Consider the following 13,230-nt stretch of genomic DNA (forward strand, 5'->3'; position numbering starts at 1 on the left):
TATACAGATTTGCACATAAATAGTTTATCTAGTATCTCAAAAGTATATATTGGTACCAATTGTACATATGTATTAGAACAATTTTAAAGAGTACTGCCCCAATGACAGCTGGAGTACATATTTTGACCGTTCTTGTGAATAAATATATTTTAAATAATGCACATTCGCGTGTGTTATCAGTTATATATCTTTATCATCTCATAGGGGCAAGCATGACCAGTCAAATGCTTCTCGCTGTATCATTATAACCATCCCTCTATTGGACACATTTGGGTGCTGAAAAAGACGTGTCGGACTGTAAATATCTACAGTGGAATGAGTTACTAAAAACTTTTGCTTTTCAGAGCTGCTATATCCACACCACACTGCTATCGGTCACTGACCTTCACCAAGCACTGAAGAAACATTTCATCTTTGGAGATACTGATCTTCAAACCTCCCATGCAGCTCAAAGCCATAATAAACAGCATCAAGTCTGGAGGGAGGAAGAGTTTTGCTAAAGAGGTCTATCAGATCATGCTTGAACACGGAGACTGCTCATAATCTCTTATGTAAATAAATATTTAAATGAAGGGGATTCAGGATTCAAATAAAGGTACTGTATCGATCGCCACGAAATCGGGCAGATGGGTGAAGACACAACTACACAGCTTTTAATAAAAAGTTTAATAAATGATAAAGTAACTCATTATGAAATTATGTTTAATGTGACATTTTCTCAAAAATTAATATTTCTACAATGTTTATAGCATTGTTATAGTTATGCTAAATAAAGCTTATTATTATTGGTATTTTATTATTATTATTATTGGTAGTATAGTAGTAGTAGTCGTAGTAGTAGTAGTAAAAATGAATAATAATTGTTAATATTATTACATTATTAAAAATGAATAATGATTGTTATTATTGTTAATTTCTTATAAGAGACTTTTTTTGAGCGTGTGTGTTGTTTTGGAGAGCTTGCCCTTATTTTGGTTAACAACCAATAGCTTGAGGTTAATCATGCCCATAGGTTTGTTGCAGGTGTAATTATGGGCATTTACCTAATTCTAAGCCAGATTTGTCTACTATAATTTTTAGCACAGGATGTGCATGTAACTTGTGAATATGATCTTTTAAATCTTAACTAAAACCACTTTATTTCACAAGATTTAATAACTGTATGTACCAGTTTGTGTTTTCTTTTCCTCAAATAAACTGCAGGTCTGGGCAGGCTGATGAAGCCCTAGATTAGAGGGGCACAAATGATAACCGGTAACATGAGTCTGGAGTGAGCGTGTGTGTTCTTTTGAGAATGACTAAAAACAGAATGTGGGGAATTTTTTAGAAAACAAGAGATAAAAATGTTATAGAGCAGGCTAGATTGGTTAGACATCTGATAAGCTACACAGCTAACAGTTCAACTATGCATACACAAATTCCACCCTAAATGAGAAAATATAACAAGGAAAAATCCTTACAGGTCAGGTAAAGGTCGAGATATTCTGGTGTACGAATCTTGAATATATCAGTAATAAATTGCAATTCACAGTTAGTAGAGGAACCAAAAAACACAATGATGAAAGCATTAGCACTGTCCATGTTTAAAGAACATCAGGTCTGGAAAAAAACTGATCTCATGGAAAGTCATGTTATAATGAAGAAAATTTTGATTAATTTATTTGTGTCAATTGCACGAAATTCAACTTTTTTGTGCCTTGAGCACGAATGTCTTTGTCCTGTCACTTGGCCCTCTTTATGATGTCATAAGGAGCTCTTATTTGAATAATACTGCCCCCTTAATCTGCACTATCCAATCACAGCACTGCCATTTAGTGCAGAGAAAAAGAGAAAGAGAAAAAAATAATTCACAGCACAATTGAGTTTTTGCAACAAACCACCTTCATTGTGATCAGTTTTGCACTTCATCCGTGTTTGCATTTTAAAGGACACACCCAAAACGGCACATTTTTGCACACACCAACAAAGTGTCAATTTTAACATGCTATAATAAATTATCTATTTGGTATTTTGAGCTAAAACTTCACACATGTGCTCTGGGGACACCAAAGATTTATTTGACATCTTAAAAAAGTCTTGTGCCATGGCCCCTTAAAGTTTCATTCTAATGAAAAGTATAGGCCTATTTTCTAATTTCTACCCACAACGATAAGCAAGGGTTTCCAACCTTTTTACCTTAAGTTCGCCTTATTGTCCACAACAAGATTTGAAGCCCACCAAATAAAATATACTGGAGCGTGGCATAAATATATTTGTTACAAAAATAACCAAACACTACAAAATATGTAGATTTTTAGTTGTTTTAGCTTATTTAAATGTTTGTTTTGTAAATTATCTGAATAATTTAAAGTAATCTTTAGGTCATATTGTGGGTCCCCCGGTTGAGAAATATTTCGTGTAAATAATAATAATAATAATAATAATATAATAAATAAAGTAATTAATTTCATAAGAGACGGTCAAACTTTTTTAATACATTTGATGAATTGATTTACTGTGTGGAAAAACTAGTCAACCCATGTAATAAAAAGTCAGAGAGCGCCCTCTAGTGTCTTAAGATGGGTCTCACACGCTCAGCCCAAAACAGCTGAAATTTATTACACACATTTTATCTAATTTATCGATTATCAGAATACAGATTATTTTTGTAGTTAAGGAGGTTGCCGTTGGTGATAATAGCTTTCGTATTAAAGTAAAACTTTAAAGTTTTTTTATATATCTGCATCAAATATTAATCACCTTTAATAATTTTTCGTACGGTTTGAACGTGGGTGCGTTTTCTTAAGGAAACGTAAAATTTAAGGCTTGTTTATACACATATTTAAAACAAGGCCAAGGCTAAATAGGTTTATATAAATAAATAAACTTTTATGAGACTTTTATATGTGCTGATCTATATGTTTCCTGTCGTCACGTGCCAGCCCATTTCATGTGATGAGCGTTTGGGATGATTGAGATGACAACCTTCTCAAACTACTTTGTTGAGAATGATTCTATAATTTCAGTAGATCTGTCGGATATATCCAGTTCATCATCTGTATCTGACAGAGCATGTGTTGTCTGGGGTAAGTTGAGCAAGTTAGGTTTATTTTCGCCCTTTGTGGCAAATATGAAATTGTACACAAGTTACCCATAAAACCGTTTTTTTTAATGCTGATCTGAACTTAAGTTAGCTGTTAAACCAGCACAACATTTATCTAACAGTGTTGTGTTACATTTTGTCCCTGTTGTTTTCTGTTGTTGTATTTTTCTGTGAAAGGCTGTGTACTGAGTGCTTCTGAGCCCACGGCTGTCTTTAAAGAGGATGATGATGATCTACTGGAGAACCAGTTGTTTATCAAAACGGTAATGTCAATCATCTGTTCATTCTTTTCATAAACTTATTTCTGGTAAATTCCTTACATTTAAGTTTTTTCCTGTAAGCATAATGCTTTATTTCTATGAATGGGCCTAAAAACCTATATATACATTGTTAAAGGGATAGTTTACCCAAAAATGAAAATTCTGTCATCATTTACTCCCTCTCATGTTATTAAAAACCTGTATAAATGTATTTGTTCTGATAAAAACAAAGGAAGATATGTTGAGGAATGTTCAAAACCAAACCAATCATGGGCCCCATTCACTTCCATAGTATTCTTTTTTTTTACTATGGAGGTCAATGGAGCTCGTAATCAGTTTGGTTTCAAACATTCCTCATAATATCTTCCTTTGTGTTCAAACAGAACAAATAAATGTATACAGGTTTGTGAATTCAGGGTGAATAAATAATGACAGAATTTTCATTTTTGTGTGAACTATCTACCAATGATGTTATGGATGTACAGATATGTCTCAGTGAGAAAGCAAGGGACGAGATGCACGTGGTGACCGTCTGCGATGGGGTCGGAAGATCCAAACCGTTACCCATTGCCACCTTACGTCACAGTATGCCAATGGTGAATTATTGTGCTTGAGTGTTTGCATGATGATATACTTATCTTTCTTATTGTTATGTACAGAATAACCGATATAGTAATATTTTGCCGTGTTTTTCCAGATCAGTTTTCCTAGTTTGGAGCTTACACCTCCTGTCACGTTTAAATTGTGCTCGGGAAAAGGACCTGTGTTCATCTCTGGTCAGCATATTGCATGTAAGGCATTGGGATGTAATAATAAGTTTATTGGTTTTATATGGAACAAAATTACATTTATCAGAGACTTTTATCCAAATCGACTTACAAATAAGTGAATATAATAATAATAGTAAATGTACAGCAGATGATTTTTCATATTCACATTACAATGCTGCATCATGTTTGTTACCCTTTTGTTTACTAAAAAGTCAATATCTGCCTTTTTTAGTGAACCCCATTGAAGTGACAGAGGGGGAGGAGGAAGAGGATGATGAAGATGGTTAACCAAGATGGATGTGTGGCTTTATTTCACGGTCCAATGATAATGATCATGTGGGGAGAATGTGTCAATGCTTGTTATTATAGCCTTACACTGTTTAATAAACTTCAACAATTGTATTAACTAAAATATTTTAACGTTAGGCCTAATAACAAACAAGTCTGTAAATTAATAAAGCTAGTATCACAACACAAATTATATAATGCTCATAAAAATAAAGTTTATCTGATGTATTTTTCCCACGTTGTGGATTGTTCATGAACAGATCTGTATACCTTTACATCTTTAGGTGGAGAAAATTTTAAAATGTTTATTTTGCTTGCTTAAACTACGATAGTAAAATTACTAATACTTCATGATAAGTCGTGAGTCGTTGCCAGGAAACAGTCATATCACATGGCCCCTTCGCAACAGACAGTAAACAAACCATCTGGTATTGTTGCCACGACGACAACGCTGAAGACAGACTCGTGTTATTGAAACACGTTTTCTGATTGTAACAAAACGAAACGCGTTAATACGCGATGTCCGTTCGCTCCGTGTTTGATGACGCACCGTTCGCGTCAAGCGCGGTGAAGTTTGCAGAGGATTTCAAGCGTGACACGCACCCTGATAAAGTTAATCTTGGAGGAAGGGGTGAGTGACTTAACTACCTGTGCTCTACACTGGTAACAAACTTTATAATGTGACAGAAATGTGACATGATATGTGGTTAATGCTTACTGTTCCTGTAGTTGAATTGGTAGAGCTTTGCGCGCAATGCAAAGGTCAAGAGTTCGAACCAAGGGACAATACTGAGAAATTATGTATACATTAATGAATACACTGTTAGTCAGTTTGGATAAAAATGTCTGCAGGATGCATAAATGTAATTTATGAATTGCAATGACTTACCAAGTTGATCTACAGGAAAAGTCTAATTTGCACAACATGATATATATAGCATTTTTTAATCCAATATGTACATTATATGATTGAACAGAGTATGTTGGAGACCAAGGAAAAACCACATGGCTTCCTTTAATACAAAAAATAAAGGAGCAGATAATCACAGACCCCACTCTTATCCCGGAGTACCAACCCATCCTTGGTATCCCAGAATTTAACAGGAAGGCAACAGAACTTGCACTGGGAAGGGATAGCCCTGCTATATTGCAAAGCAAGGTAACATCCTTTAATTTTATTAAAGCAATCAAAGTTGTTAACCGTCATCTGTTATAAATCCTTACATTTGTTAAACGCTTGTGTAAATCCTTTATCTTGCTCGTAGTCAACAGTGAATCTCAAGCTGAATACACTGATAACGCTCAGATGGCCTGGCACATAGTTTGTTTGTAGATGATGTAAAACTGGACCTTTCAATGCCATCATTAAATGTCAGGGCAAGATGTAAACAATGTTTAGGATTCATTGCTGAGTTATAGGGAAGATGTGACGCAAACGGTTTAGTCACACACGTCAGAGAACATTTTGGTTCACTTTATAATCTTTAAACTGATGTTATCATGTTTTTATATCACCATTAGAAAAGTTCACCTTGATGAGTTTAAATGAATCATTTTGCATTTACATTTAAATAATTAAAGGCCTGACTACAAATTGATTTTAGAGCTTTTCAACCAGATTGAACCTAGTTTTTAAATGAACACGACATTTATTGAAAATATAAAACGTTGGTTTGCTTTGAAAGTAAATGTGTGTCATGGTACATCGTGTACTGGAACCACAGTAGTAGAAATGTCTAGACTGCTAATTTTGTATCATTTGTTTTACCTCCTTAACATCTGAGATGGGTTTTATGTTGTTTTGAGCCTCCAAATCATGTTTGCTGGGTCAATAAAGATGTGTTTGGATTTGTGTCAGGTGTTCGGTGTCCAAACATTAGGACGTACGGGGGCTGTTCGTCTCGGTGCCGAGTTACTCAGATCCTGGTTCTGTTCCGGTTCTTCCTGGAGTGGACCGGTCCTCCTCTCATCTCCCTGTGATGGTGGGTACAAAGCCTTCATATACCATATCAACCAGTTTGATATTCTCGGATTCAATATACTTTCATTTGTTTACTCTCATGTTGTATCTGAAAAATCCATCCCATCAATAAAAGTAACCATAACTGTATTATTTCAAATGAATGGTGCTGTATAGTTAAGCACGTAGACCAAAAATACAGATTTACATTTGATTTATACATATGGTAGGTCGGTGTGGAGTTTGCATGTTCTCTCTGTGTTGGCTTGGGTTTATTCCGATTTCATACCGCAGTCCAAAGACATGAAGGTTATGTAAATTGGAGATGCCAAATTGTCTTTCTGTGTATATCAACTTATTTATGTATTTATTCTATGTCATTTATTTTGGGCTATCTATAAAATTTTCACAAACCCAGACATCTAGGCTGTGTTTGTATGGCTAGACATCTTTTAAATGCAAAATTTTGGCTTGGACACCTGTAGATCCTGAACAGATATCGTAGATGTTGTCAGAGCATCATACAGTTTTGACATATAGATTCATATTGTTTTTTGCAGAATCACTGGCAGACACCTTTAAGGCAGCAGGGATTCAGGATGTAAGATACTACCGGTACTGGGATGCTGAATCCAGCCGAGTGTGCGTTGAAAACATGCTGCATGATTTGGAGAATGCTCCAGAACATAGCGTGGTGGTCCTGTTCGCTTCAGGGCATCGTCCCACAGGGGCCGACCTCTGTCAGGAGGAGTGGAAACGTGTGACTGAGATCATGGTGGTACGGTTTCAGAATAACAACAAAAAAGTTCAGACAAAACAAAAACGAGAGTGTCAAATTATTTGTTAACGTTTTTTTATCAGGTGTAGTTACCCTTAGGTACCAATCAATTTTATTTCAGCTTTATTCTGCAACAAAGAGATTTTCAAATGATTTTCATGTTTCTTGATCAATAGTTGCTCAGAACATTGTAAAGCAAGCAAATGTTTAGTTATAGAACAAAAGAACAGAGTATTGATCTTAATGCATGCTGTCAGACCAACCAGTACACTGTGAAGAGTTTTTTTTTCTTTGATCTTATAAGGCTGTAATTTATTTAAATGGAACGGTTCAAGGGTTTATAATGGACACCACAGGGTGAATCAGTTGTGTTTGATATATTTGAGTTGTTATAAGTGTCAACAAGTAGTCACATTTTTAAACCAATTATTTCAGAGGCGTCAGATGTTTCCATTCTGGCTGATGCCCGCTCAGGGTTTGTGCAGTGGTTCTTTGGATCGGGATGCCTGGCCTGTTCGGCACTGTGTGTCTTTGGGACTAGAACTGCTTTGCGCTCAGTCCTTTTCCCACACCTTTGGCCTCTACGGTACGTTTTTTGTTAGAAATAAGGTTATATTGTACTGTAGTTTATATACATTTTTGACTTTGAGAGATAATGCTAATGTATCCTATTATTAGGTTAGGGTAAGAGAATATGCTGTATGATATGAGTTAAGCAGGACTCTGTACTGGATTAACAGTCATATCACATAATCAAAGCTTTTTAAAAACTAAGTAATTATAGGTTGACATTCATAAGCATACATATGCCATGTTAAAAACATTTAAATGTATATACTTGCCAATAAAAAATGAAATTTAAATTCATAGGTGAAAGGGTCGGACATCTTTTTTGTGTGCTAAAGGAGAATCTGTTGGCTGTAGAATCTCAGGCTGAGAGACTTGTTCAGACACTTTGGTCCTGCCCCCCAATGGACGGGGCGAGGGTGGTTGCCACTGTGCTTAGCAACCCTGCCCATCTTGCTGAGTGGTAAGCCAAAAGCTTAGTTGATTAAACATTAACTTTTTTGATCTTTCTAGGGTTTCTGTGGGGTCTTAAAGGAAAACACCATATGTTTTTCAATATTTTACTATGTTCTTACCTAGGGATCCTAAACAATTAATCGCGATTAATCGTTAGCAGAATAAAAGTTTTTGTTTACATCACATATGTATGTAAACTGTGTATAATAAATATGTATATATATAAATATGAACACATTCATGTATAATTTTAAGAAAAAAAATGTATATATTAAGTATTTATATTTATATATAATATAAATTATACATAAATATACAAATGTATATACACATGTAAACATTTCTAAAACATATACATGCATGTGTGTACATTTATTTATACAAAGTTATTATACACAGTTCACACACATATATGATGTTAACAAAAACTTTTATTCTGCTAACGATTAATCACGATTAATCGTTAAGCATCCCTATTCTTACCTCAACTTAGACAAATTAATACATACCTATCTTTTCTCAGTGCGTGGACTTAATCTTTGTACAGTGCGTTGTGAATGTGTTAGCATTTAGCCTAGCCCCATTCATTCCTTAGGATCCAAACACTTCCATGTTTTCCCTATTTAAAGACTTGAGTACTTACACAAGTAAGTTTGGTGGCACAAAATAAAACGTGGCGATTTTTTAAGCGGATAAAAATAAGAACTATATTGTATGGCGGAAGAGCACTTAGTTTGCAGCACTTCGACCTCGGGCGCAGTAATATTGGTGGAAGTTTGAGCGAGAGGGGGAGTAGTCAGGAGTGAGGATGTTATCGCTAAAACATTCACGATGTGCTGAACACAGATTAAGTTGGGGTAAGAACATAGTAAAATATTGAAAAACTGTGGTGGTTTGCTTTGAAATGTCTCAAGTCTTAAATTTAATGTAAATTAAAATATTTTGATTATTTTGAAGACCTTTAAGACCTTTGCATTATATTATAACCTCTGACCAGTTGTTTTCCATTACTTTGCGTGCACAACACCAGCAACTTTGTGTGTCACCGGTCTCTTACAATGAGGTCACGGAGGTGTTCCTAATTCTGGTTGTCCTGATAACAACTGTAAACAAACGAGTTACCGTGCTAACAGTAAATGGCGAAAGACTGATGACGTGAACTTCACTGCTTCACTCTCATAGCTTGTTGCTCCCAAAAATCGCTTGTAATTTGCATAAAGTTGAGCCGTTGTCGCGTAGCTGGACACGCCCACTTCCTTACTCAACGGTCACTGTCGCTTGTTGCTGGAAGTTGCAGAAGCTTCTATTAAAACGAACAGGATTGCGTCGCTACACCGTTGCTAGTCACTGACGTGTGCACGCAGCTAACCCGAATTAAACATACACCTAATAAAACACAACAGTTCACAAAACTAGCATAAGAAGGCATTATCATTCATTATAGTATGCAAACATGAATGCTCCCAAGTATACAGGGTTCTCTATCAATGCTTGGATTACATGCTTGTGTCTCCTTCTAATTAAAAGTAAAAGTGTGTTTGACTTCATGCAACAACATGTAGACCGACAGGCAGATGGCATTGAAATACAAACAACTGTCACCATTAAGGACCATCACTAGAGGAAAAAATAAGCTTAAGTCTTATAACATATTCAGATGATTACTGGAAACGCAGTCCTTTTCTTTCATATTTTTTATTAACATTATAGCAAAAGTTTTGCGCAGGTCTTTATTAGAAACCAGGCTATTGTTGGAATATGAAATCACTTCAGCAAGGAGTGTTTCTAAAATTACCATTGAAATTTAGCAACGTCTTAATCTGGATAAGGACTGGCAAACTGGTTATTACGATTAATTGCATACAAAATAAACTTTTTTGTTTGCATAATTTATAATATTTATACATAATAATAACACACAGTACACACACACACATATATTATGCAAACACAAACTTTCATTTTGCATGCAATTAATTGCGATACACATAAAAATGCAAGAAGGTTTGATATTAAGCTCCATGTTCTCCATGTCTTCAGCAAAACAGAGTGGTGGCTAAATTAATATATACATTTTTTTTTTTTTTTAGGGAAAACAGTTTGAAAGTCAAAGCTGAACGGTGCATGCTAATGCGTGAACGTTTGCGTGAGAGACTGAGACTTTTGGCTACTCCTGGGTGCTGGGACAATATAATAAAGTCTGGTGGGCTTTATTGCTGCCTCGGGCTCACTGGTATGTAATATATAACCATACATAAATACATGCATGAGAGTTTTATTACTGTATGGTACTTTTAGCTGATATTGGTAAACTAGCAATTCGGGGAAACAATGATGAATTCTACAAGGGAATATCAGTGTTATATATTTAAGTAATCTATTTTATATTCTCTGTTCAAAGCTCAACAGGTTGACTTTCTGTCTCAGAGGAAACATGTCTACTTGTTACCCAAGGGCTGTCTGAATGTTAGTGCCATAAACAGCCGTAACCTTGACTATGTGGCAGAATCTATTCACCAAGCTTTGACCTCTCAACTCTGACCATCGTACAAATTAAAGAAGATGGGTTGATCTTTACAGTCACCTTTGCTGTCTCTTCCACTTTTTATTATTTGCACTTGAAAATAAACTGCAGAAAGTTATTGATGTCTTTCATTTACACTGATCAGCCACTTGAAACGCACTGACCACTGAAGTGAACAACATATCCAGGCTTAAGTCTCATAATCCAATGAGATTAGGAGCATCGAAGCTCATTTATGTCAGTCGTTGATATGGGCTTACTCAGCCAGTATTAAAGATATCAAGGATTTATTTGCACAAAATGTTCTTTACATTACATTATATAGGATGAGTTTTTGAAGAAAGAAGTAAATGAATACATCACTGCAGCTAATACACACACACAGACATGCAAACACCTATCTGTTGTTATTCATTAGTTTGATTGAAACTATAAAATCTATATTCATTGAGTTGAATCGAGAATCGAGTAAAAAAAAACGAGTTGAGAATCGGAATCAAAAATCGGACCGAGAATCGAAATCGAATTGATCTGGAACATCTGAATCGATATCCAGCCCTACGTATCACTAAAGACTGTTGTGACTACACACACAAACCTTAATAGCAATGTTGTTCCCTGAGAGCAATATCCTCTTTAAGTAGGATAATGCACCCTGCAACAAATTTTCACAGGACAAAGAACCTCAGAAGAGATTGTTAAAATTAGAAGGGACATATGACCCCTAATTTGAGATGCGAATAGTGCATGTGTACATAATATCTGGATATTAGCCTATTGGCTTATCGCTAATTTCTCGTGTTATAAGCTTGTTTACTTTAAAAAAGCCAATATAGTGCAACAATACAATATGTTACAACCACAACTAAGTATGAAAATGAACATTTATTTAATATAAAAATATATAGTTCAGATTTTCTATTTATTTTTTATTTTAGAGAATATGATGCATTGATGCAAATTAAACTACCCAACAGTATGGGGTGGTTTCCTGGACAGGGATTAGCTTAATCCAAGACTAGTCCTTAGTTTAATTAGGAAATATAACTAGTTTTAACAAACATGCCTTTCTAAAAACATTACTTGTGTGCATTTTGAGGCAAAACAAAGGGCACTGATGTTTTTTTAAGATATGTCAGTGCAACTTGTTTTTAGTTTGGACAGCTCTTACATTTATTTTAGTCTAGGACTAATCTAATCCTTGTCAGAGAAACCGCCCCTTTACCAACCTTAGAAATATACCAAAGTAAAACACAGCACAGTATTACAGCAATAATATTAATTCACATCATAAAACATCATTTATAAGAATAAAACAGTGACAAGGACCTTTTATTTGCAAAAATGCACTATTATTTAAACATAGTTATGAATATTTATTTTAAAATAACCAGACCTCATCATGTGCACAATGAATCTTGAGATCTCCATGTGATGGATTCTTCATTTTACGGGAAACGAAAGACGCATTTGAAACCACATCTGGAGGCTTTGGAAGGATTTGATTTTGGACAGCCTTTGTCGCGGTGACATCAATGGCATTCAAATACGGCCTTGAAAGAACACAACCCCTTAAACTGTGATGCACACACTATTTTTTATATTAGTTTTTTTTTTTTAAACATGAAAAATATGTTTATGATTTCTGGGAAAAGTTACATCCAGGGACAGGCAACAAAAACAAGGACAAAAAAATAATTACTAAAACTTTCAATTTAACTCATACAGGATCCCTAATGACACTTTAAAGGTAATTGTTTTATTTTTTCCTAAAAATAAAAATCTCCCTGTCGGGCTGAAGATCTTCCTAATGCTAATACAATGATTAGAAGCAAATAGTTTATGTGGTAATTCATTCTTATTGTCTTTTATTTTTCAATTTGTGCGATGTTCAAACACCACTTCATTTACCATAAACAAGGTTATTACACTTACTGAAAATTGTCAATATGCCTGTTGTTAAGTCTGTTAAGCTTCATCTATTTTCTCAAGCTTTTTTCTATACAAGTGAGAACTGAGATGGCATGTTGACTTTTGTCATGCATCCACACAATGAGTTTAATACAATCCAGAAACCTTACCATAATCACTGACAAAAATAAACTTGCTTTCATATAGTGTATTGGACTAAAAGCACACTTTGAGGATTATGTAAATTTTTCTCCTCCTCGTGCATTTCTTTCTTCTCATGTCTGATGTCCCAATGTCTTACAATGTCCATGCTATTCACACTGGGCTAGAATTTTAAACAGTTCTGTAAAAAGGTATTTAAGCCAAACAAAAATACTTCACAGGTAACCTTCACTTTCAGGGGAAAAGCTGTAATTTTTGTGATCTCAACAAAAACTGATGAAAATGTAATTTAATGTGTTATTAAAACGGTATGATCCTGCTAAAAAAACCTGTTAAAAATGTTCTACTTGATTTACTTAAAAAATTTGATGTTTTTTGCATTATTTTATTATATAGACTAGTCTTTGTACAAACTACTTTGTTTTTCAGTTTGTTTGAAATATAATTTGTACATACAGTAAACTTAATGTTA

General features: G+C 34.7%; 2 protein-coding genes across 2 annotated transcripts; both read left to right on the plus strand.

Moving 5' to 3' along the window:
* Nucleotides 1-2,859: 2,859 nt before the first annotated feature.
* On the plus strand, nucleotides 2,860-4,575 carry npm2a (nucleophosmin/nucleoplasmin, 2a). Its single transcript, XM_065247975.1, has 5 exons — nucleotides 2,860-3,065; nucleotides 3,260-3,345; nucleotides 3,828-3,938; nucleotides 4,040-4,133; nucleotides 4,345-4,575. Exons 1-5 carry the CDS (start codon nucleotides 2,948-2,950, stop codon nucleotides 4,398-4,400), a joined length of 465 nt encoding a protein of 154 aa, XP_065104047.1. The 5' UTR covers nucleotides 2,860-2,947; the 3' UTR covers nucleotides 4,401-4,575.
* Nucleotides 4,576-4,781: 206 nt separating this feature from the next.
* Nucleotides 4,782-10,790, plus strand: got1l1 (glutamic-oxaloacetic transaminase 1 like 1). The gene is made up of 8 exons (XM_065247974.1): nucleotides 4,782-5,031; nucleotides 5,378-5,559; nucleotides 6,259-6,382; nucleotides 6,921-7,138; nucleotides 7,574-7,724; nucleotides 8,009-8,168; nucleotides 10,252-10,394; nucleotides 10,563-10,790. Exons 1-8 carry the CDS (start codon nucleotides 4,920-4,922, stop codon nucleotides 10,700-10,702), a joined length of 1,230 nt encoding a protein of 409 aa, XP_065104046.1. The 5' UTR covers nucleotides 4,782-4,919; the 3' UTR covers nucleotides 10,703-10,790.
* Nucleotides 10,791-13,230: the final 2,440 nt, after the last annotated feature.

The sequence above is a fragment of the Paramisgurnus dabryanus genome, chromosome 11 (genome assembly GCF_030506205.2).
Source record: "Paramisgurnus dabryanus chromosome 11, PD_genome_1.1, whole genome shotgun sequence".
Taxonomy (NCBI): domain Eukaryota; kingdom Metazoa; phylum Chordata; class Actinopteri; order Cypriniformes; family Cobitidae; genus Paramisgurnus; species Paramisgurnus dabryanus.